The sequence below is a fragment of the Tenrec ecaudatus genome, chromosome 14, assembly GCF_050624435.1.
Source record: "Tenrec ecaudatus isolate mTenEca1 chromosome 14, mTenEca1.hap1, whole genome shotgun sequence".
NCBI lineage: Eukaryota > Metazoa > Chordata > Mammalia > Afrosoricida > Tenrecidae > Tenrec > Tenrec ecaudatus.
In genome coordinates, this window is record NC_134543.1 from 109,620,195 (window position 1) to 109,645,984 (window position 25,790).

The window sequence follows — 25,790 nt, forward strand, 5'->3', positions numbered from 1 at the left end:
TCAGAAAAGATTCTTCATTAGGGCATATTCAGAGAGACCTTTTAAGGAATCTAGCTTGTTAACTTAAAAAAAAGCTGCCTACTCTTTCTTTGAGCTGCCATATATTAATCAGAACCATACCTGTGTTCCAAGAACATACAGAAAATTCTGTTCCTTTTTCACGAAGCAAAGCAAAGGCATGTCATCGGGAATTGGGTGATGGTTTACGGAGCAGAGCCTCGGTTTTACATCCAACAGTTCACACATGTTTTCAAGTGTCCCATTCAGTGCAATCCTCTCAATATCACCCATCCCACCTCCTGGGTGCTTACTCTTTCAATTCCTCCTTCTTTTCCTACACTTTTTGGATTTTGCCCTTGAGTAAATTCTAAATGGTCAATTATTCTAAGGTCTGTATGCCTCAGTAGCATTTTTGTTCTCCGTATATCCCTGTTGTTTAACGGAAAATTGATCCACAAGCGTGAGTTTTGGTGCAGACCCAGTGGGTGAACAAGGTCCATGGTCCCGAAGGTTACATCAGTCGACATCTGACCAACAAGCCTCATAATGTTGTGTTTTGTTCCATATTTTGCCATGTCTCCAGCCAGGACCTTCCAACATGGCCTGTTTCAAAGCAGCTGGTAGCAGGGCACCATCTAGTTCTTCTGGCCTTAGGGACATGTACGCTGGTGTGCATGAGGCCTCTTAGTCCATTAGACTAATTATTTCCATGCAGTTTCAGTTTTCATCACTTTTCTTTCCTCCAGACAGGAAGAGACAACTATATGTACCATGTATGACTACTCACGAGCTTTTCAGATGACACTCACTCAAACTAAGATATAGATGCTATGGAAAAATTAGATTATGGCAACAGACTCTGGTGCGCCTTGAGATTAGGATCTGGATCCCCAAGACCCAGAGACTTATCACCTCGAGATGATTGGTAATATCTAAGATATTTTCATAACGTTGCCCCCTGTGGGCACCACAACGTTCATGGATGCAGACATAATACCTTGCATGGATATTATCTTCTTTCCCTCAGTGCTTCTGCTGACAAGTCAGAGTTTTCTAATTCTCCTTTCTTGGTAACTTTTTGGGTTTTTTTCCCAAATGGCTCTCAAGATTCTTCCTTTGTCTTTGCTTTTGGAAAGTTTAACTAAAATATGTCTTGGTGATTTTCTTTTGGGGTCTATCATGTCGGAGGCTTATTCAGTTTCCTGAACAGACCCTTTTCTTCTTGTCTTTAATGTAGTTGGGGAAGTTATCTTCCAACAACTCTTTGGTAATTCTCTCTGTGCTTTGTGTCTTTTCTGCTCTGGCATTTTGATGCCATGTGCACTATGTCTCTGGATGGGGTTTGCTTAGAATGTTCTTGTCATTTTTTTCCTGATTGTTCATTTCGCTACTATCAAGTTCACCAATTCAGCCTTCCATCGATTCGATTCTACTCCTTTACCATTTCAATGTATCATTTATGTCTGAAATTTTAGTATTAATCTTCAGTAATTTCAGTGTGTTTGTATGGCTTCTATTTAAAAAAAAATTTTTGTCAGTTCTGGTAGTGCTTTCCCGAATTCCTCGGAAGTTTTTCCTATAGTTTTTGTGTCTATGTTGTTCTTAATCTATCTTTCAATCCACTGAAGAAGCCTTTTGAATTCCTTATAAATAGCTCCAATGCCATGTCTTCCTAAGAAAGTTCTTCTTGTTTTATGTTTTGATCGCACGTTTGATCCATGTTTTCTTGTCTCTTCTTTTTACCCTCCTACCTCTCACTTTAGTAAGACCAGAGGCAATAGATAGGAGTCCACAATCTAGTAGTCCCTCATGTTGCTAGGCATAGTCAAGGTCAGTGGGTTCAGTAATAGACACACGCTAAGTGCAGGGTTAGCAACTGAACTTTCTGCTAGTTCTACAAATGTATCAAGCTGATGGCGTAGTGGTTTTGTGTTGGGCTGCTAACCATAAGGTCAGCAGTTTAAAACCACCTGCTACATGGGAGAAAGATAAGACTTTCTACTCCTATCAAGAGTTACACTCTCAGAAACCCACAGCGGCAGTTCTAACCTGACCCATAGGGTCACCATGCTAACTATTTCTGCTCATTTTTAATGAAATACATCATTACAGATCCACACCACGGTCCCCTTCTAAGACCACCCTGGTTTCATAGCGATTTTTTATTTCCATAGGCAATGTTTTCATGAGATGTATGAGTTCCTTCTCAGTCATTTCTCATATATATTAAGGTACAGTTCTACTTTTAATAACATATTTCTTACTCAGAGATTTTCCTTAACTACTGATCATCATTTCATTGTAAAGGAAGAATTACTTTTGACCATCTTCCTCATGTAAATCTTTTATAAAACTTTATCCTTATTATTTTTCTGGAAATTTATAAAATGGCTTCATAAATCTAATCTTTAAATCCAACAAAGTTTTCCAGAAAACTAAGAGAAAGCAACCAGCTCTGAACTCTATTGCCAAAATGAAAAAATATTTTCAATTACAGATTAGCCTGGAAAAACTACAGTTCTTGTTTTTCTTCTGTCTTCAACATTCTCTTAAAGCAACTTCCACATCCACCAAGCAGAAAATACCTTATTTCTAGATCCATCTACTCCTTTTTTGTCAGTGATGTTAATAAACTAGAGCCATGGCCAAGCACAGAACTAATGAAATGACTTGTGAATGGGTGTTGGGAACATTGCTAAGTTTAAAATGGACCAAACTCAGAGGGGGGGGGGGGGGGAGTCTCTTTCCCAGACTTCCCATCAGAGTGGCAAGTGGCAGCAAAGACTTAGCAATGAAGCTCTCAGAAGTTTCAAAATGCAATTTGGATAAACACTATACCTGGTCCAGATCTCTCTCTTTTATTCTAGAAGGTGTTCAAGCTCCTGCACTAACATGTCTCGTCAAAATATTGACAAGTATATTATGAAAAATGATCTCTCATTGAACCTCTACTCTAGACCACATCATTATCAATTCTTTACCCTTTCTCAATCAACATCAAAATTATAATATAGACAAGACTTTTAAAGCTTCATTGTCTATTCAAATCCTGAATTAATTTATGTACTCATGTTTTGGATTCTAACTGAAGTTAATGGCTATAGTATTTTAATTGGGTGGTAAAATCCATTTTTCTGACTATGACATGTTTAGATTTTGACATATTCCAATATGTCTCCCTTCTTTGCTACTTTGCTTTTTCCTTAACACATTTGTATTGCGGTCTTGCCTCACATTAATATGTGTGCTACAAAGATATTATAATCGCTTTTAGCAAAGAAGGATTCTGCATGAAATATTTTTATGACTTCTCAATATGGCAAATTTAGGCATTAAAGTAAATCTCTCTGTCACAATGAATGTTTAATCTGGATTTTTATAATACTAATAAACATACATTAGACTGTATTTATTTAAATAAATGCCACTTTCCCCAGGGGTTCACAGTCATTGTGGTACGACTCAATATAGTTATGATCCAAAATCTTTCCTAGCTATTGGTTGTTCTTCTATTTCATGATTTGGTCTTATCATTGAGCTTCCCTAAGCAAAATATTCCTTCTTTCTTTTGAAGTTGATGGAGGTTAGAAAGGTCTAGACTGTCTGGAAACCTGAGCCAAAATTGATTCATAATAATAGGCCTCCTTTCAGACTCAGTGTTGAGTTTAGTAACTACCTTCCCTATATCTCTATCTCATTCATTTTCATTAAGGATTATTTAACTTCAATGTAAGTCATCCAAATCGTCTGAACATTTGACAGCTCTGTGAGGGGCCGGGGGTTGAGGTGGGGAGGGGAAGAAGTATAGAAAGAATAAAATAAAATGTTAAAATGGCCAAGAACCTAGAGCTCACATAGGCCAGTGATGTGCAACTGAACTACAAGGAGGTCTCAAAAAGTTCATAGAACAAAAATGAAAGAAAAGGCAATGGAATCTTTTCACAAATGTTTCGAACACTCCGTATAATGTGCACTGTGTCTGGAATTGTACATTTCTAGCAGCCAAATTGTAGGAATAAAAATAAAATTCATTTTAATAAGGCATTTTATTTAACACAATATATCCTAAATATTGTCATTTCAATAAGTAATGACTATAAAATATTGATGAGGGAGGTTGTTTACTTATTTATTTCATTCTAAGATGTTGGAATTCAAACCAGCTACATTACAAATGCTCCATACATGGACCTAAGGGTTGTCATTCTAGATGATACTGATTTAGATCATTTTTGCAGATGAACAAACTACATGAAGACAGGGCAGGTGGCATGCCCAGAGAATCTGTATAGTCAGTGTCAGAGCAAAATCTAAGCCCAACATCCAGATTCCCAGTCCAGTGCTCTTCCATCTCCATCACACAACAAACGTAGTGATAGAATCAGGTCTCTGGCTTCAACCAGATTGTAAGCACTCCTTTAAGATAATAGAAATCAACTTTAGATGAACATCTGCTATATTCTAGACACTGCACTAGGCAGTTTCTCATTACCATGCAGGATATTCTATCCCCATGTTCAGAATAAGATATGAAAGCTGAGAAATAATCAATTACCCAGGCAGTAGTCAAACTTAGATGGGAAACTTGTCCTCACTGACCACATAGTGAGGGCTCTTCATAGAGTCAAATAGGCTCTCTCTCCCATCTAAGACCCTCTAAGGCTAAGAATCCACCTGTGATCTTTGTTCCAGCAGTAGGCCTGCTGAGATTGTCATTGGAGACTGTATTAGAAATGGAAATTCTGCGCCCCATTCACTGCCAATGAGTGGATTCCAATTCAAAGACGAAGTAGAACTTCAGCAGAGGCGGGAATATTTTTTCTGCCAAGAGGGCCATTTGGATATTTATAACATTGTTCTTGGGCTTGACAGGTCAAACATTTAATTAACTTACTGGTTGCCTAGTGATGACAAGTTAGGCTGCTAACCTCAAGGTCAGCAGTACCTGCTGCTCCATGGGAGAAAGATGGGCTTTCTGTACAGAGCTACAGCCGTGGACACCCACACCAACAGTTCTTCTCGGTCCCATAGGGTTGCTATGAGTTGAAGTGGGCAGAATAGGTAGTGAGTTTGATTTGGGTTTTAATGTGAGGGTGTGTACTGTTAGCTGGTATTGATGATTTCTAGGGCTTTATATGATCTGCAGTCTGGACATTCCCCGCCCCTTCCTTAGGGGGTCTAAGACTGTAAGTCTTCAAGGAAACAGATAGCTTCAGATTTCTCCTGTGAAGCAAATTGTTGGTTGGAACCGCTAACCTTGTGGTGAGCAGCCCAATGCTTAACCCGCTGCAGCACACAAGGTTCAATCAATCAGACCTACCAAGCCAGAATCTGCTTTGTATCAAGGTTACAGAAGGCTCCAGCAAAACCATAGGCAGCGTGACAAAATATCCAATCTCTCTATGAAGCAGGTGGATTTTCCAGGAGAACAGCAGCCTCATACCCTGTCAGACACACAGCGGCTAAATAAATAAATAAATAGTGTTTGTGGGGCTGAATTGATACATGAGAAGAGAAGAAAGAGTGAGCTGGGATCTTTGAGGAATGAGAAACAAGAATAGAATATTCAGTTATAAATGAATTTCCAGAATGCCAATCTTGAAATTATAAGATGCCTTTATCAAGGGCCACAATCCCTGCTCCCTTCTCTTTCATCTTTTCCTCTCACCAAATACAGTGAGTGTGAGGGCCATGTTAATGTATGCAAATGTGTCCAGATCCATGGGGGGAGAGTGGCGCATGGGTGTTCTTGCCACCCACCCCAAGCAATGAATCAGCCTAATAGAACTGTCAGAGGGTGGTAGCTCCTGGCAAGATTTGCAGCTCACCATGGCTGGCTCCAGGAAGCTCTGTCCATTGCTTGAAATTGAACTTGAGCAGAGATTACCTCGGTGGTCCTCAAATTGGCTCCAGCCATGGAGTCAAGGTTGACTGTGTATTTATCTTGAGTCGATTTAATCACTTTCCCCATATTTTCCTCATGGTCCTCGGCGCGCTCAGTGCTGCTTTGCCTCCAGAATGAGGGAGTTAATGAAGGAGGTGTTAATCACTCCAGATAGCTGATGTGGAAAGGGCATGACGTCAACAGTCCAGGCCCTGGCCACTCAGTGGGATGTGCGCGAGCCCTGCGGAGGGCGGTACACGTCCCTCGGTCTTATTTCTTAGCTCAGTGGGGCAGTGCCGGCTATTTTTGTCCTTTAGGAAACAACAGGGTGATGCATAAGCACCAGACTTTTAAGCAATATTGCAATGTGTCTTACAGGGGCCGCGCAAGCTCTGTGTTAAGGAGATGAACAGTGGCATGGCGAAAAAGCAGGCCTGGCTTATCAAGAACAAAATCAAGGCCTTTTATGCTGCCGTGGCAGCAGACTGTTTCCAGGACGGTGTCCGGAGTCTCCTTCAGGTAAGGTTGGCCTGGAGGGAGCGACTCCACGTTCCTGACGAGCCCCGACATGAATGGATCCAGTCAGGCCACCCACATCAGAGATGAAGGCAGCTGCTTCAGAAATTCATTTTTAACTTCCCAGGGATAGGCAAAGCTAAGACAAAAGCAGTGAGGTTCTATGACAAAGAACGATAGGTGAAACGCTGCAAATGGAAAATGAGGTTGCCTTTGGCCGCCAGCATTCATTGCGTCCCGGTGCTTATTGAAATGCAAATGTGCGCCGAGGGTTGCCGACAGTCAGGATCCTATTAAAACTTCAAACTATTTTTCCATCTCAGTCTGCAAACAGCAATGCTAAAGCCAGGCTTCCTTTTCCTTTAGTCTTTTGCAAACGGTCTGAGTGCAGCTGCCAGACTCAACTAAGTAAACGCGTGGCGAGCTGGGCGTAAAATTGCCCTATCGTCCTAAATTACTTCCAGAATATTGAACACAATGTAATAAGCTCCATGGCTCAACACTTCCGCCCACAGGTTCCCCCACCCCTGTTTCTCTCCTGGCATCCTGTCACCTGAACTTCCGTAACTCTCCTCTAGGACGTTGGCAAAACCTACGCCTAGTTCTGATCCACAATTAAGAGCCCTAGGGATTCTTCAGCAACCCAAGAGACCCGCTGAAAATTGAAGGGCGTGGCTTTCTAGTCATGGTGGCTTTGCTATGGCTGGAAAGCCCCAATGTCAAGTCTACTGAATGGTGCAGGGAGTTCTTGGCATCTGAGTAGCCATATTCAGTCATGTCAGAAGTCAGCACTGCACGCAAGTAACTCCTAGGCTTCTGGAAGCAGGAAAGAAAAAGAAAAATTAGTGATGATGCCCGAATGCTCCGGAGATTCCGAGCATTCGGCGCAGGGCAGTCCTGTCTCTAAGATCCTGGAGAACGGCTGCACAGCGACTGTAAAGGCAAAGAAACCACTTCAGAAAGACCTGTTCCTTCCAGTGAGCTGTTTTGAATCTGATTTTAACTTCCTGGACCACAGAAAGGGATGCCGTTGAAAGATGCTGATTTATCTATCAGTTTCTTTTTGGGAGCCACTGGGAAGCACTTGACTACTAGCCCAAAGGTTGATGGTTTGAACTGCCCAGAGGTGCGTTGGAATAAAGGCCTGGTCGTCTGTTTCTGAGAGGTCACATGGCCTTGAACAGTCTATGGAGCTGTTCTGCACAAATAAGGTTATCCTCAGTTGGCACTTGACAGCACTTGTTTTTTTTGTTCTGTTTTTCAAGTAAGTTAGGTGTATTTCTTCTATTCAGTAGCTAAGTGTTAGGAGAATTACACATCCAACATAGGATTACCAGAAAGATAAACAAATTAATAAAACTTTCAAGCATCTGAAGACGGGCTCAGTCAGGAGTAGAGAGCATAAAAAACATAGGTAGCAAAAGAATTCTTGTAGAACCAAGAAGACATGGTGAAACGTTTAACCATGTGTAAAGCTTGTTCGACTGAATTGCTTCAAACAAAAGGGATGTGTTGTACAGAAGGGGCATGCCACCCAAAGACAGAGAAGCGTGGTAGCCAAGGGAAACACTGCCAACGGTACTATTTCGGATAAAGCCTTCTTTGCGTTTGAGAAGTTACGGTACAGATAACCACACCCCCAAACTGTCAGCATGGAAAAATGACATCTGTATTGCTACGCCTCTACGGAGGGCCAAAGGGCAGCTCTAAGGGATTGCCCGGCTTCCTGTACATTCCTAGGAGCGGTGGTAGAGGCAAAGTTAATTCCCAGAACCATGTGTCAGTCTCCTTTGCACCCACTACTGTACCCTTCCTGAATGCGGCCAGCTCTGCTCACTTGCTTCACTACTGCCCTTCCTCCAGCCCCATTCTTCTCCATATGTTTATCAAAATCTACCCAAGCCCAGCTATCTAACGCAAATGCCACTTGTCCCACTCCGCTGAAATTCAAGTGTTCTACCTTTGCGCTTCCCTAGAGTTCCCACTGCTTTTGCATGGGATCATGGTTCTTTGTTTGGGTATATTGTCTTCCAGCGCTTGCTCTGAATTCCCTTAGGCCAACATGCATGCCTTACTCATCTCCCAGCATCTACCATAACACTATCCAAATAATTAGTGCTTGATAATATTGTCAAATTAAATGTAATTAATTGCAAGCCATATACTATCAGCTAACGGGAGGAATGAAACTTCAAATATGGAATATGGCTATTAATGATACTGTCGTGCAAGAGAAAAAAGCTCTGGAGGCATAACCCAGTTAGTCTCCAATAAATAGACCCAGCAGATATCTCAACAATCTCAGTATATACGGATTTTCCAAGCATGGGATTTACTGCTAATGACCTAATGGCTATAACTGGTGAAAATGAACTTGGTGCCACGAAGTTACAACCCACCAACAGCCAAGACACCCCTCACTTGATTTTAAATTATTGAACCATTTTAATGAGTGTGTCAGAAGAAATGCAAATGACTACTAATTTAGAAAAGCTACGTTTCTGTCATCTAAAATCCATTTATGGCTGCGATGATTTAGAACTAATCTTCCTATTTTATGCTTGGGTACAGGCATGAAGGACATGCACTAAAATGTAATCTAATCTGCAGAGTCTTCAGAACATTATTTCGAGGCTCTTTTGGACATTAGTTTTCATTTGTGATGGTGTTTTCTAGGCAGGGTAAGGATTGCCCGTGTTTTTATGTCCCCCTCTCAGGCCTCCGGCTTGGGGAGAATGAAGCCAAACACTCTGGTGATCGGATATAAGAAGAACTGGAGGAAAGCTCCGCTGGCAGAGATTGAGAACTACGTGGGTGTCATTCAGTAAGTGATGGTTTTCGGCTGGGCACGTGTGCATAGAGTTCGAAGCCGGGCAGTCCATAACGGACACCGCTGTGCCACATTAAATGGCCTGAGAAGACCGGGTCCCCCTGTGGCTCTGGATTTTCTCCTGAAGTGAATGTGACACTGTCGATATGAGGTTATGCTGGCATCTGCATGTTAGAGGAGGCAGGGTGGGGGAAACAGCAAGGCCAGAGGAGAGAGTAAGCAAAACAGTGGTACCCTTTATAAAATTCAAAGTAAGGCCAGCGAGGTCAGAGGAAGATGTTCCTGAGAACACGTGGAGTCTTGGGTTGCCTGGTGTAACCACTCCAGTCATTGTCTTCTTCTGGATCTTGGATCAGACATTCACTATCCCAAGGCCTTCGAGGTGCCTCTCTTGATAGGAGAACCCCACAGGCCAGCTGTTTCCGGTATGTAGCCAAATGGTTTATACACACACTATGACTGTCCAAAGGTCACCTGACATCTAATGCCTCAACATTTGAAGAGGCTAGGGAAGAAACAATAATACCAGTCTCTAGAGCAAGAGCAGCCACCAAGCTAACATCCTTAACATTAATTATCCCACTTAATTGTCACAAAGAGACATTGGAGTAACTATTATTGTTTCCACTTTATAAGCAGAGAAATGGACATTAAAATTTGCTGAAAAATCACAGAGTTATTAAGTGGCGGAGTTGGGCTTCCAGCCCAAGACCATCATGATTCCAAGTTCAGACTTATCACCATAAGGCTATGTTGCCCCCAAAGTACATATATGAGGGGCTAACCCCCCCAAAACCAGAATGTTTTTCAAAACTATTTAAATTTTTTTCAAGCAACCTTATCTTCAGAGTATTGTCCATTACACTTAATACATTTGTCAAATCTGCAATTCCGTTCTTGGAAATATTTTTCAAACTCATCTATTTGGATGGCTGAAATATCTCCCTCATTTTTTAAAAACATTTTATTAGGGGCTCATACAACTCTTATCATAATCCACACATATACATACATCAATTATATAAAGCACATCCGTACATTCTTTGCCCTAATCACTCTCAAAGCATTTGCTCTCCACTTAAGCCCTTTGCATCATGTCCTCTTTTTTTTTCCTCCTCCCTCACCGCTCCCCCCTCCCTCATGAGCCCTTGATACTCCACAGATTGTTATTTTGTCATATCTTGCCCTATCTGAAGACTCCCTTCCCCGCTTCTCTGCCGTCCATCTCCCAGGGAGGAGGTCACATGTGGATCCTTGTAATCAGTTCCCCCTTTCCAACCCACTCACCCTCCACTCTCCCATAATCGCCCCTCACACCCCTGGTCCTGAAGGTATCATCCACCCTGGATTCCCTGTGCCTCCAGCTCCCATATGCACCAGTGTACAATCTCTGCCCTATCCAGCCCTGCAAGGTAGAATTCAGATCATGGTAGTTGGGGGTAGGAAGCATCCAGGATCTGGGGGAAAGCTGTGTTCATCGGTACTACATCGCACCCTGACTGACCCATCTCCTCTCCTAAACCCCTCTGTAAGGGGATCTCCAGTGGTCAACACTTGGGCCATGGGTCTCCACTCTGCACGTCCCCCTTCATTCACTATGGTGTATGTAAACACACATATACATATACACATACACACACACATATATATATATATTCTTTTTTTTTTTTTTTGCATGATGGCACCTCGTGGTCGCACCGGCTGGTGTGCTTCTTCCATGTGGGCTTTATTGCTTCTGAGATAGATGGCCGCTTATTCACCTTCAAGCCTTTAAGACCCCAGACACTATCTCTTTCGATAGCCGGACACCATCAGCTTTCTTCGCCACATTTGCTTATGCACCCATTTGTCTTCGGTGATCGAATCATAGAGGTGTGCAGTCAATGATATGATTTTTTGTTCTTTGATGCCTGATAACTGATCCCTTTGGGACCACGCGATCACACAGGTTGGTGTGTTCTTCCATGTGGGCTTCGTTGCTTCTGAGCTAGATGGCCGCTTGTTTATCTTTAAGCCTTTAAGACCCCAGTCACTGTCTCTTTTGATAGCCGGGCACCATCAGCTTTCTTCACCACATTTACTTGTTCACCCACTTTGGCTCCAGCCGTTGTGTTGGGAGAGTGAGCATCATAGAGTTCCAATTTAATAAAAGAAGGTATTCATGCATTGAGGGAGTGTTTGAGTAGAGGCCAAGGTCCTTCCGCCACCTTAATACTTGACCTATAAATATAGACACATAGATCTATTTCCCCATCCTCCTATATATATTTGCATGTGCATGTCTTTGTCTAGACCTCCATCAATGCCCTTTGACTCCTAGCTCTTTCCTCCATCTCCCTTGACTTTCCTCCTGCCCTACTGCCATTTAATCCATTCATCAGTTGTTTCCAACTCCTTGCAATTGTGAACTGTGCTGTTAGGAACATTGAATCACACATGTCTAGCCATGGTTTGTTTCTTGCCTCTTCTGGGTATATACCCAGTAGGGGGACTGCTGGTTCATATGGTAACTAAATTTCCATCTGTTTTAGATATTGCCAAATCAATTTCCATAGTGGCTGTATATACCTACAGGTCCACCAGCAGTAGGTGAGAGTTCCTGTCTCCTCTCAGCCTCTCCAACACTTGTTGCTTTCTGATATTTTGAACTGGGATATCTTTGAGGGTGTTCGGTGGTATCTCGTTGTTTTGATTCGCATTTCTCTTATGGCTAAAGATTGGGAACATTTTCTCATATGTTTATTGGCCTTTCAGATTTCTGCCCTTATGAAACATCTGTTCAGGTCCTTTGTCCACTTCCTCAGTGGGCAATTCATTTTTTTTTCTTTTTGGAAGCCAGCAGAGTATTGTAGATTTTAGTAATAAGGCCTTTGTCTGATGTGTCATTGCTAAAGATGTTTTCCTAGTCTGTGGGCTCTCTTGTTACTCTCTTGGAGAATTCTTTAAATGTACATAGGTGTTTTATCTTCAGTATAACCCACTTGTCAATGTTTAACTCATCTGTATGTGTGTCCTTACCTATTTCTGATAGCCTATGTTTTCCTGGGCTAAAGTTCTCAGGTTGGTCCCAATTCTCTCATTGATGGCCCTAATAGTTAGTGGTTTTACCTGGAGGTCTGTGATCCACCTTGAGTTTATTCTTGTGCATGGAGTGAGATATGGGTCTTGCTTCATTTTTATGCAGGTGTATATAAATTTTTTCCAGCACCACTTGTTGAAGAGGGCATCTGCTTCCCATCTGATATTTTGGGGGCCCTTATCAAAGATCAGTTGTCTGTATGCTGATGATTTTATTTTTGGGTTTTCAGTTCTTTTTCATTGGTCTAGGTATCTGTCATTATACCAATACCATGTGGCTGTATAATATGTGCTAAAATCAGATAAAGCAAGCCCTCCCACTGTGTCCTTCTTCTTGAGGAGTTCTCTGCTAATTCTGGGCTTATTCTCCCTCCATATGAAGTTGGTAATCAGTTTTTTTTCATTTCTTTGAAGAAAGATGACAATAATTTTATCAGGATTACATTAAACTTATACATTGCCTTGGGCAGAACTAACATCTTTACTATATTGAATCTTCCATGTATTTCCATGAGCATGGGATATTCTTCCATTTGTTGAGGTCACTCTTGGTTTCTTGTAATAGTGTTTTGTAGTTTTCCTCATATAAACCTTTTGCTCTTTTAGTCAGGTATATCCCTAGCTATTTCAATTTGTGCTTGGATATTGTGAAGGATACCATCTTTTTTATTTCCTTTTCTGTGGTCTTATCTGATGAGTATAGCAGTCCAATGGACTACTGTTTGTTTATATTGTATCCTGCCACTCTGACATATTCCTCTATTGCTTCCAGTACTCCCCTTGTGTAGCTTTTGGGAGTTTCCATATATAAAATCGTATCATCTGTGAATAACAATAGTTGCACCTCTTCCTTCACCAGGTGAATACCTTTGATGTCTTTTCTTTGCCTTCTACTGTTATTCATCCTCCAATTGTTTGCCATTGTTTCCTCATCTTCCTTTTGTTGATTTCCAGCCTTATGGCACAGTTGTCAGAGAGAGAGGTCTGTATGATATCAATGTTCTTAAATTTATGCAGATTCACCTTATGCCCCAGCATGTGGTCTATCTTCAAATATGTGCCATGTAGGTGTGAAAAGAATGTGAATTTTTTTATTTGGATGAAAAGCCCTGTGAATATCTATCATGTCAAATTGTCCAATTTTAATGTTTAGATCTCTAGGCTCCTTGTTGAGTTTCTTTCTCTATGATCTATTTTTCTCAGAGAGCAGAGTATTGAAGCCACCCACTAAAATTTTTGAGGCTGTGATTTCGTTTTTCATCTTTCAGAGTGTTTGGCTGACATATCCAGTGGGTCTCTCAGGGAATATATGTTCAAAATGCTTAATGGTTCTTTGTCTAACATTCCCTTGAACATTATATAGCGTCCCTCCTTTTCTATTTTTATGGTTTGCCTTTTGAGCTCAGTTTTATCTGAGATTAGGATTGCAACCCTGCTTTTTTGAATTTCTGTTTGCTTGATATATTTTTCTCCAGCCTTTGATTTTTGGCCTATTTCTTTCTGTAGTCTTGAAATGTGTCTCCTGTAGGCAGCAGACTGATGGGTTGTGTTTTCTAAACCAGTCTGCAAACCTCGTCTTTTAATACCTGAGTTCAGTTCATTGGTATTTAGGGTTATTATCTCCATCTGCGGACTCTGGGATGACATCTTATACCTTTTATGTTGTATGTTTTCCTATCTCCCTTTCTTTTTTTTTAATACATTTTTAGGGGGCTCTTACATCATTTATCACAATCCATACATTTCTCCAATGTGTCAGCACATTTGCACATATGCTGCCATCATCATTTTCAAAGCATTCTCTTCCCACTTGAGCCCCTGATATCAGCTCCCCATTTCTTCCCCCTTCCTCCCCCACCTGCCCACTCACAAACCCTTGATAAGTTATAGATGTTTATTTTCATATCTTACATTGTCCTCCGTTGCCCCTCACCCACTTTTCTGTTATTCGTCCCTCTGGGGGGATGAATTGAGGGGGTTCTAGACAGATCCTTGTGATTGATTTCCCCCCCCCCCACCTTCCCTAATTCTCCTGGTATCTCTACTCTCCTTGTTGCCCCTGGTGCATTTATCTATGCTGGATTCCCTGTGTTTGGGGCTTTTATCTGTAGCAGTGTGCATTCTCTGCTCTAATCCAATTTGTAAGGCAGAATTGAGGTCATGGTAATGGGGAGAAAGAAGCACCAAACTAGAGGAAAGTTGTGTGTTTCATCGGTGCTATATACTGCACTCTGATGGGCCCATCTCTTCCCTGTGACTCCTCTGTGAGGGGATGTCCAACTGTCTAGAGATGGGCATTGGGTCTCCACTCCATGCCCCCCCATCCATTCACTTTGAGTATGGTTTTATTCTGGTCTTAGATGCCTGATACCTGGTCCCATCAACACCTCATGATCACACAGGCTGCCTATTTCGCTTTCTTATTAGGGTGTTGCCCGTGTGCGTGTATGTGTGTTTCATTCTTGACTTTTTTCCACCCTTAAGCCAATGATATCTTGGGGTCTGTTTTCTCTTTGTTGCCCTCTGAGTGGGGTTATTCTATGTAGTGGTCTCTTATTTATGCTTCATGAGTGCTGTTCTTCTGCCCATACAGGGTCAGCAATGATCTTTTGTAGAACTGGGTTTCTTCTAACGTATTCTTTGAGTTTTTCCTTGTCTGGGAAGACTTACTTCTCCATCTATCTTGATCGATAATTTGACTAGGGAGAGGATTCTTGGGTTTGTGTTATCTTCCTTCGATTTTTAAAATATTTTACTCCACTTTCTCCTCTTCTTCATAGTGTCTGCTGATAGGTCGGAGCATATTCTTATTTGGGAAACTTTATATGTGATTGCTTGTTTTTCCCTAGCTGCTCTCATAATTTTCTCCTTTTCCTCAAAGTTGGATAGTTTAACTATTATGTGCCTTGGTGACTTCTTCTTGGGATTCAGTCTAGCTAGTTTTCTTTCAGTCTTCTGAATGGTTACCTGGTTTTCATTCATTAAACTTGAGAAGTTTTCCTCTAATAATTCTCTCGCTATTATGTTACATATGACTTCTTTGTTGTGTCTTCAACCGGTAATCCAATTATTCTGATGTTGTTCCTATTCATAGGATCAGACACAGGTCTTAAGTTTTCTTCAGCTTCTCTGATGATCTTATTAGATTTTTGTTCGTGTTTGTTATTCTGCTTGGCTGTCCTCCAAGTCACTGGTGCAGTTCTCTACTTCCTCCAATCAATTCGTGAAGTCTGTGAGTCTGCTACTGGTTTTGTTTTCTCGTCCCTAAGCTCTTGTATTTCCCTTTGGTGTGTGGACTTTATCTCCTCTATCATTTCATCCTTTTTCTGTATCGTGTCATTCATATCCTGTATGACTCCAAGAAGCTTTCTAATCATTTCTTTCTGTGGCAGCTCAATGTCTGCTTCTTCTATGCGTGTCATTAGGTTCAGGACATCTTTTGCCATTGCCTTTTGTTTATCCTGTTTTTTCATTGAGGTTGTTGGTGTTGATGGTTGTTTGCATTGCGTTGTTTAGGAGGAGCCAGGTGCCATTTTCAAGGGAGTCTAAGAGCACTGGCTCTCTCTGGGAGACTCGTGGGAATGCTTCTTCAAACTGCCTGCAGCTAATTTCACTATTGAATTGGCCTACTACCTTATCCTCCTGTGGCTTTACTCTTTCCCTAATCAACCAGTATTCTGTTATTTGGATAGCAAGTTGGATGGTCTTCTCAGGGGATGCTGGTTGGGTTGTTGTAGACTCACAAGGATGGTGCTATACTGGGTGATCTCACAAGAAGCCATGATGGTGTGGCCCATGAAAGCTTGGGGTACCGCAAGGGGAGTGCAGGGGTGCCTGCTGCAACAGGAGTGCCAGAGAAGGGCTGCTCACTTTGGTGTAGAATATCGTGAATGGTGTGCGGAATTGCCCTGGTAGATCACTGTGGAGGTTGGGCACAGGTTCCCGCAGCAGCATGGAACATTGGCGAGTATTGGCCGAGCTACCTTAAGCCATGTGAGGAACTACAGCAGGCAGGAAAAAGTTCCCTCAGTCATGTGGGATTACAGAAAACAGATAGAGTTTCCCCAGCCATGCAGGCAGGATTTCCCCCCAAAGAAGGTGGGCGGGACTTCCCCAGCCATGTGTTAAGCACTGAACAGGGCAGGCTGTGGAATATCCCCGGGAAGAAGTTGGGCAGGATATCCCCTGGTGGAGGATAGGTGGGCTTTCCCTGGTCTTGTGTTATGCTGCAGAGGGTGGAGCTCTCCTAGCTGGGTGGAGGGCTGGTGTAAATGCCCTAGGCTAAGGGGAGTGGTCTGGAGGTCAGCAGTGGTGTGTGTCTGAGAAAAGGGAAGAGAAAAAGAAAAGAAAAAAAAACTAAGCTCGTTGAGACTGTGGGGGATAGAGAGAAGAGAGGGAAACAAAAGTAATGATATAGATGATCCCTGAGCCCAGATCGTGGTGCTGGCGGGGTTTAATCCCTTCCCCAAGTCAGCAGCAAGCTGTGGCTGTGTTGAGGTAAAACTCCTGCTTCTGACTCTGGCCCAGACAGTGGTGGGGCTAAGGTCAAATCCTAGCTGGCCTCTACTGTGGTAAGCCCAAAACCCCCAACTCCTAAAAAACTATTGGATCTGTGCCAACTTATTGTTATGATGCTCCTCCTATGACCCGGCAATGTGGAATTTCCCTCTTAGTAACTTTCCTGCGCTGATTTCTGTGGAGTTCCTCTGGTATGTGTTACTCAGTCGCCATCTTGGCAGAAGTCTCCCCAAACTACTCTTAAGAGGGGTCATGCTATCTATACCCAGTAATCACCTCTGCACATGAAAGCTCTCCTTTTTCTGGGGTCAGGCTTTGCCCTGATTTTATACCACAGAGTACAGAATATGTGTAAGCAATACAGCAGTACTTAGAGGTCCATAACTATACAGAGAAGAAATTGTCAACATCCCTTCGAAGCATATCCTTAGTGCTCCTTGTACCCATCTGTTTCCTCTGCCCTCTACTAGAAAGAGCATCCCCTTGATCATTATTTCAGGGACATATATGCAACTTCTGAACAACAGCATTTGAATATTCGTTCTATTTAAAGTACAAGAAATTAGTTTTCTGAAATTATATGTGTTACCGACTAAGTACAAATTCACTTAGTAGAAATGCAGGAACCCTATGTATTCAGTGAAATCTCTTGAATTGTGCTTTCCAAATGTGCAAGGCCTAGACTCCAAGTGGGGCCATAGTGGCTTTTGATGGTGCTCAGCAGCAATGCACTAAATTAAAGCAAAGCCAGGTGGTCAGAGTTAGAGTCTTACAGCATCAGCCAACATCATTGGAGGGCATCTAGAGTCTCACAATCAGTTGCTAGCCAGACAGTCCGAGAAAGACATTATATCTGCATTCTGGTATACAGACTTTTCATTCTAATTTCATTGTTACCTTAGGAACAAAAGAGGTAGTGGAAGCAAAAATAAGCAATTATTAAAAAGAAAAGTCTAAATCTCCAATCATGACCCTTATTTGATACAAAAGTACTTTGAGTTAGCTTCCAACCTCCTCCTATCCCAAACATACTGAAGATTCAAATAAGAAAATATCAATAAACCCACTGCAAAGGAATCTATTCTGACTTATTAAAAAAACATTGTCATAAACAAATTCTGACTCACAGCAATTCTATATAGCATTTCTAAAGCTGTAAATCTTTATGGGATCAGACAGCTTCAAATAATCAAACCTAGTCAATACTGAGCTGAAGAGAGCTTTGACTTTTATAACAAAGTAAAAACTGACTTATTCTTAATAAAATTCATGGCTAAAGCCTAGCTTCCTTGGCAAAATGAAATGATTACTATCTTAGTCACATGGTTAGCAGAGAAGCAAGACAATAAATTTATACACATTATATTTCCCTTCCCAGTTCTCTGTTATTTTAGGAAAGTAAAACACAGCATTACTATCAGTGTGGGATATTTTTGCAATAATATATGTATATTTATCTTTTTTTTTCTTTGAACAAAGAACCCACCTCAAGTCTCTTGGCTCTTAGAGTAGATGGAAGGTTTCTTGTGTCCTTTCAGCCTTGTGCTCCTTGGAATAGTTATATGGGGTGATTGACCCAACATCATACTTTGGTTTTAGTGAATTTGTTTTAATTTCCTTCCATTTGAACTTGCTATGAGCAACTGATAATCTGTTCATCAATTACCCACTGGCCTTGTTCTGACTGATGATATTGATTGAGCTTGTCTATCATCTTTTTCCATAGCTGGAGTTGATTTGATTCCTGTCTATTCCATCTGATGAGACCCACATGTGTAGTTGCCATTTATGTTGTTGAAACTATATTTGCAAGGAATATATGCTGGTCTTATAAAATGCTGTCACTCTGGCATCGCTTCTGTCCACGTTTTCCTACTTCCAATCCCTCCTCTTTGTGTCCAACTTCCACAGTCCATGCTTGATCAATTTCAACCTCAGAAGCTGATAACAATGTTTAATTTTCAAATCTTTGACTTTAATGTTGGTACTTAGGTTTCAATAATAGACATATTAGCTGATCTCCCTTATAGGCATATGGATACTATTCTGTCACTGACAGCATTGCACTCCATGACAGATCTCAAAATGTTCTTTTTGACAATGAATATGATGCTATTCTGCTTCAATTTGTAATTTTTGTCATTGTAGAGCAATTGAGTGTTCAAAATATCTAATACCAGTCTATTTCAGCTCACTAATGCCTTTGTGTGTCCATTTCACTCTTGATGTCTTCCAATTTTCTTGGATTCATGCTTTGATATCCCACATTCTGATTATCAATGCATGTTTTTACCTGTTTCTTCTCATTTTGAATCATGCCACATCAACAAATAAAGGTCCTGAAAACTTTATTCCATTCATATCATTAAAGTCAGCTTTCCCCTTTAAATAAATACCTTCCAATCTGAGGGGTCATTATCAAGCACCATATCAGACAACATTCCACCGCTACCCATACGTTTTTCACTGGCCAATTTTTTTCAGAAGTAGATTGCCCAGTTCCCCTTCCTAGTCTGTTTTAGTTGGAAGCCCCACTGAAACCTGTCCACAATGGGTGACCCTGCTGGTATTGGAAATCCCCGAGGCATGGCTTCTAGCAGACCAGCAACACGTAAGCCCCATAGTAGGATAAATGGCAGATGAAGGGTTGGAGTGCATTAGAAAGTTTAAAAAGTCAATTAGCATAAATGTATAGCATTATATATATATTATATATATAAACTGGGTTCATGAAAATTGTTTTTATTATAACTAACTATGGGATTTTTTATAAATAAATGAATTTCTGCTGAAACACTCCACAAAACTTTGACAAGCAGTCATTTTCCTGTCACCCCTGCCCCTTACCACCAACATTGTCATGAGGTATGGCCCACAGCCTGCATCTGATGCCAGTGCTTAGGGTTACATCAGGCCCTACTATAGATCCCAAGATCATCTTGGTATATATAAAAAAGGGTCTCCCTATTTTAAGACCCTTTGTCACAACATTTTTTACTCACCCCTGTTAAGTCCCCTTTGCCTTGTAACAGCATATTCACAAGTTTTGGCAAGTAGGACACAGATATTGTTGGGGAGGCATTATTTTGCTTAACACAGAATGCAATTCATTTTTGGTAGACCACAGTATCTATTTTTTGTAATCAAAGGCAATTAAGCATTTGCTGATCAAGAATTTATGATCTGCCAATGTTTGCTAGCACAGATCAGCTTTGTTTTGTGACGATCATTTGTGGTTTGAATTTTTATATTAGCTTTTCATATTGTACTGAGTTTATTTATATCATTATCTGAAAATCCAGATTTACTTTGTCCATTAAAAACCAGTGACAAGCGACAGCGTGGCTCAATTGAACAAAAGAACTCCTGGGGATAACATTTTTTATGAACTCAAAGTATTAATTGTCTTGGCTCCCTATTTAGGACTAGAGAAAACATATTCTACAGAAACAGAGATAAGACAGCAAGAACCTTTCTAGAGAATCTAATCCCATTGTGTTGGGTGTAGAATAGACACAAGATCTTCAGCTACATTGAGTTGCTGTGAAAAAGTATTTCCTTGAATGACCTGTCCAGAGTCAATGATGGAAGTCCCTGAGAGGAATTGAAAAGATTTTCAGGAAGGAACGTGCTGACATATATGCTGCAGAAAGATCTTCTAGATCTACCTATCTTCTAGATAGGTATGCAACTTGGCTCTCCAAGGGTCTGTCTATGTAGCTTGAAAGAGGAACCCTATGGGCATAGTGGTTATATTATGGGCTGCTAACTGCAAGGTCAGCAGTTCAAAACCACCAGTTGTTACTCAGGAGAAAGATGAGGTTTCCTACTCCTGTAAAGAGTTATCATCTTGGAAACCCACAGGGGCAGTTCTACCCTGTCCTATAAGGTCACCAGGAGTCAGCGTCACCTCAAAGGCAGAGAGTTTGAGTTTGGAAATGTAGCATTGAAAGTGCTCTGCTCTTATTTCAGCCATTGTTTCTTTCTCCTTATAAAGGAATCTATTATGTTAGAAGTACCTGGAAATATGGTAGTCAGAATTGAAATTGATAGTACTATTTAATCAAATCGTTCCAGAGTGAATGATTTAGTCACCACTACCTGCCAGGATAGAAGAGCACAGGCAGCCAAGGGCTCTCAGATAGGCAAAAACTGCCTCAGGAGACAAGCTGGATGCTCTGCTTCTGAAATCACCACCCTGAAAACACCAGGGAGCTCCCTTCCCCTGTGCAGCATGGCTCCCCAGGAGCCTGAATGGTCAAGATGGCAGCTGGTTTTGCTTTGGTCTGGCTATTAACAAGGATATATTGTTACAAGGCATAAAAGAGAGAAGAAACCAGCAGAAGAGGCACCAGCTCCCGGCTGTATTCTAGAGTGTGATGATCAATAGTTGACTTTTATATCAAAAGCGAGTGTCATATTTGTTCACAAGGTGAGGACTACAGAAGTCGTTCAACTCCCTAACGATTTTACTTCACTTTCAGTGATGCATTCGATTTTGAGATTGGCGTGGTCATCGTCAGAATCAGCCAAGGGTTTGACATCTCTCAGGTGCTCCAGGTGCAAGGTATGTACTTCTTTTGTTCAACCTACAAATACTGACTGAACACCTGCTCGGGGTCAGTACTATTCCAGGTACGAGGTACACATCTGTGGAGCTATTGACAAACCGCCCACCATGGCGCTTACCCCCCAGGGCTGGCCCTGGGTGTGCATGCTGCTCCTCCCGTCTCCTTCCCGCCCAACTTAACTGACCTTGGTCCTGCTCACCAGAAATATCGAAGAGCTCAAGGTAGCCATCCATTATTTTTCTTATCACCGACACCCAAAGCCAGCACCATCGGTAAAATTACCTGCCAAATTAATTTCTGCAAGGTGTTTTAGAAAATGAAGATTAATTCTTTCCTTGGGAAAACATGCATTTCGTTTTCAGGAGTCTATGATCGGGTTTGTAGCTAACATGGAAATGAGCCTGGATGTATCAGGCTGTGAATCACTAATCTAAGCAGGAGGAAGATACACTAATTCAGATTAGTGGCTCGGCTTTTTCGTGGCAGAGAATTTGGGATGCTTGCTTTGTCTTAGAATTTAAACATATCCTCTGCATATGGATTTACGGCCACTTCTAAAAAGCCACTGCTAGTTTAGGGCAGTATACCAAGCCATGGCTTCTCTCTTCATCTGGACTTCACTATAAGATCAAGGGAACACTAATCCCACTGAAGATCGGCTCCTAGGGTTTGGTTCCACATTAGTTTCTTTAGTTCAGCAGACATTGGGCACAGTGATGGTGGTGGAGGATGTACTTACTATGTATCAAGAACTCTGGTAGCACTGTGATAAAGCACTTGGCTGTAGAATTTCATCACTTAGTAACAACATCTAATATTCTCAAGCACTAATTAGGTGCCAAATGTTATCCTTCATGTTCACAAATATACATATTATACCATTTATCTTCCCAATGACTCGGTCAGGAAAATACCATTGTTGTGCCCTTTTTAAAGCGGATACAATTGAGGTTTTTCCACAACCCACAAGGTTTAGTGATTAGGAGAGGTGAAATTCAGACTGATAGCTCTTTGAAGTCAGAGCCTGCTAGTCTACCTCTGTACTACCTTTAATAAGATGAGAACTAGAGTAATGACTTAAACAATGATTTTTTTAAAACCAACAACTCACTGCCATCGAGTCGAATCTGACTTATAGTGACCCTGTAGGACAAGGTAGCCTGTGGATTTCTGAGTCTGCAAGTCTTTACAGGAGTAGGCATTCTTGTCTTTCCCACAGAGTGGCTAGGGGTTTTGAACTGCTGGCTCGGCAGTTAGCAGCCCAATGCACAACCACTATGCCACTCGGGTTCCATGCTATAATAAAAGCAATGGGGAAATTTGAGATCTGAGAATGAGTCAAAGCTATATCCATGTATCCTTAAGATCCCAATGCCAAGACTGCCTGTCTATGGTGGATTGCCACTGTGAGGGCGATGGATCACAAAATGCTAAAATTCAAAGACCTGTTCTGCTGCTAACATTTTAAGCTTACTTTGATATGTGTCTCCTCCCCCAGTAATAAAATGAGCATTAAAAATAAAGTTTGTATTCATAATACACACTGGCTTTGTATGGAATGCTGACCTCTGCAAGCTGAAAGATAAAGTGTCGGGAAAAATATTGACCCGACCTACCAAAATGCACCATCAGTTTCATTCTACAAAGCAGATAGAGTGTCTGAATTCTGTAGTATTTCTGAAAGAATCCCGGCAGCGAACTGCATCCCCTTTTTAATTCCCCAGGGGACGTATCCTATTTAAATCAACTTTGATGTTTGAAATACTTCTGCTACTCAGCCAAGAAAGGGAAAATACAGTGGGATGCTAATAAAATAATTATAAAGACCAACTATCTAGGGTAAACGAAAAAGCAACAACAACCGCAACCAAAAAAATCTATGAAGAACATACAGGGGAAGAAAAAAAGAGAAGACAGCAGCATAACGACAGGAATTAACTTGCTGCTACATTTGCATGCATTGTTTCGAAGCTTCTGTCACTTAGGACACAAACTTCAAATGAGGTTTTGAGTCAGAAGAAATAAGTTCTGGTTCATTAGAGGATACTGTCGTATAGGGCTTAACAAGAGCCTGATAAATCTTAAGTATTGCATTGCAATATGTTAATGATTATCATCGTAGCTTTTCCAGCACGAGCACTGCAGTGTCATCACAGATTACAATTTAAAGAAAATACGGCAATTCAGAGCGCCCGTATACTGTAGTTAATAAAGCAGTGAATGGAAATCAGCATAATAGGTAATTTACCAGCTAATGACAATTATTTCTATACTGTGGCCCAGGCATATGTGAGGAGAATAACTTTTCATATAAGTAAGATCCATGCTCATAACATTCTAACTTACGTACTACAGTAGCTCATTCAATACTGGTAGCTTATCGCTTCTCTTAATAAATGAATTTATTGTCCAACAACACAGAGATGCGCAAATGCTGTATTTCCTATTGTTCATTTCCTAGGGGTATTTAGCACGTTTGCCAACTGCAAAAAAGAATGTAAATTGTACTGGTAGGAAATCAAGTAATGAAACATGATTTGCAATAGATTGTGGTCCAGTACTCCGTGTAAGTACTAGGCAATTTATGACCATCTCAGAGGACCGGATACTGCTGTGTCTGATCAAGTAGCTGAGCAAAATAAAGACAGATGGCAGTGTAGTAAATAATTACTTGATTGGAAGGCAACCACTGCAGGATGGCTTCCTGCCTTCAATTCAGCTAGACGTCACCTGGGGCACAGCATATTGATTCACAGGGGCTGTTGCCGCTTAGAGCTGATGGACCAAGGAAAGACTCATAATTTAATAATTAATAAATAGAATGGATGTTGTGACCTGAGAGGGCAGGCGACTCCCCATTGGGTGCCCTTGCTTCCCCTTCTGTGGTCAGATAATTGATCGCTCTCTGTGCTTCAGACTCCATACGGATTCTCATGTGTGGACACCTGCCTATGTCTAAAACACACCTCGAATATAAGTTTAGGCGATCTAAACAACTAAATTGAATTTCAAAATGGAGTCCCTCCAGCCGATGGCCATACCAGAATCAAATGATAACTTGCTGGAAACAATAACAACAACTATTTAGAAGGTTGGAGCATTTCCATGAAGGCCCGACCCAGAAGGACTCTTTGTTCTTATTACGGGAACTGTTTAAGGACTAGAAATGGGCACCAAACAACCCCACACTTAACTGACTGAACCTGTAGGTCTAATTTTTTCTTCCTCCACCATCAGAATCTCTTGGGTTCTCTTAAAACATTGGAAAGAGGAAAGAGCAGGCTTTTACACGTGTGCTTACCCTTCGCTCGCTACACTTGTACTCATCACAATGCTATGCCATGCCCTGTTGTGAAACGATCTCATAGAGAGGACTTCCATTCCCAGTGGTCTAGTTCTGCCTGCCAAGGTCTCTGGGTGGTCTAAGGTGGCCAGCGCAAACCCACTCAGGGGAAGCGAGGCCAGCCAATCTACTTCTGTAAAGATAACAGCCGGCAGAACTCCCTGGAACTCTGCTCCTCGGTCTGCCACCCGTGGTGTCACCATGAGTCAGAATGGACACCGCAGCAGCAGGTGTGCATGTGTGTACTTGCTGGTTGCTTTTAGCAGGACCTGAGGCCCTATCCAGGACTCTTCTTCTCCACTTGCCACCCACTCTTCTGATTAATCCCACCTGTTCTATTTTTTACTTGCTTATACAAACAGTGCTTAAGAACCCCACATTTTAGAACTTGGTAAGGATCCTAATGGTGCTAACTACAAAATCAGTGGTTCAAACCCACCAAATCCACCTAGGATGAAGTTGTCTGCTCCTATAAAGAGCTACAGTCTTGGGGATTTGGGGGATGGTGGTTATAACTTTATATACATACAATATTACTATAATTTTTGTAAACATTAGCTGCTGAACCTATTCATCTATTCAAATTTCTCCATTCCAAATCCCTAACAACCTTTGCTTATTTTTCATTCTTTTATTTTGTTTGTTTTTCTTTTTTTTCCTTTTCATTCTTTATAAAGAGAATTCTTTCAAACGGATTTAGCTGTATGAAATGGAATTGAACTATCACTTTATTTATTTTCACAAATGATTCTTAGGTGTATATCATGTGCAAATCTTTGACACTAGCAGGGAGGGGAATTTCAGTGAAGAACATGGGTGAAAATAATGGAGGTTCAAGTTTATTCTTTGGAATCAGACAGACTTGCGTTCAAATCTTAGTATTGATGCTTTTTGTCTGTGTGACCTTGGTCAAATTATTCACTCTCTTTGTATATCACTTCCCACAATGTCAAGTGGGAATCATTATAGTATCTACCATATAGCTTTATTCTTTCAGATGAAGAAAGGTGATGGTTGGAACATGGTTGGTAGTGTACTTAGCCCAACGTA

At 41.3% G+C, this 25,790-nt stretch overlaps 1 protein-coding gene across 3 annotated transcripts in view; it reads left to right on the plus strand.

Annotated features, from left to right (window-relative positions):
• SLC12A1 (solute carrier family 12 member 1) overlaps nucleotides 1-25,790 on the plus strand; it is a 99,630-nt gene that overhangs the window by 52,830 nt on the left and 21,010 nt on the right. For all 3 annotated transcript variants that reach the window (XM_075530687.1, XM_075530685.1, XM_075530686.1), the window contains exons 17-19: nucleotides 6,263-6,403; nucleotides 9,118-9,224; nucleotides 21,311-21,393. In XM_075530687.1, coding sequence (XP_075386802.1) covers nucleotides 6,263-6,403; nucleotides 9,118-9,224; nucleotides 21,311-21,393 — 331 coding nt within the window. The remainder of the gene's footprint in view (nucleotides 1-6,262; nucleotides 6,404-9,117; nucleotides 9,225-21,310; nucleotides 21,394-25,790) is intronic.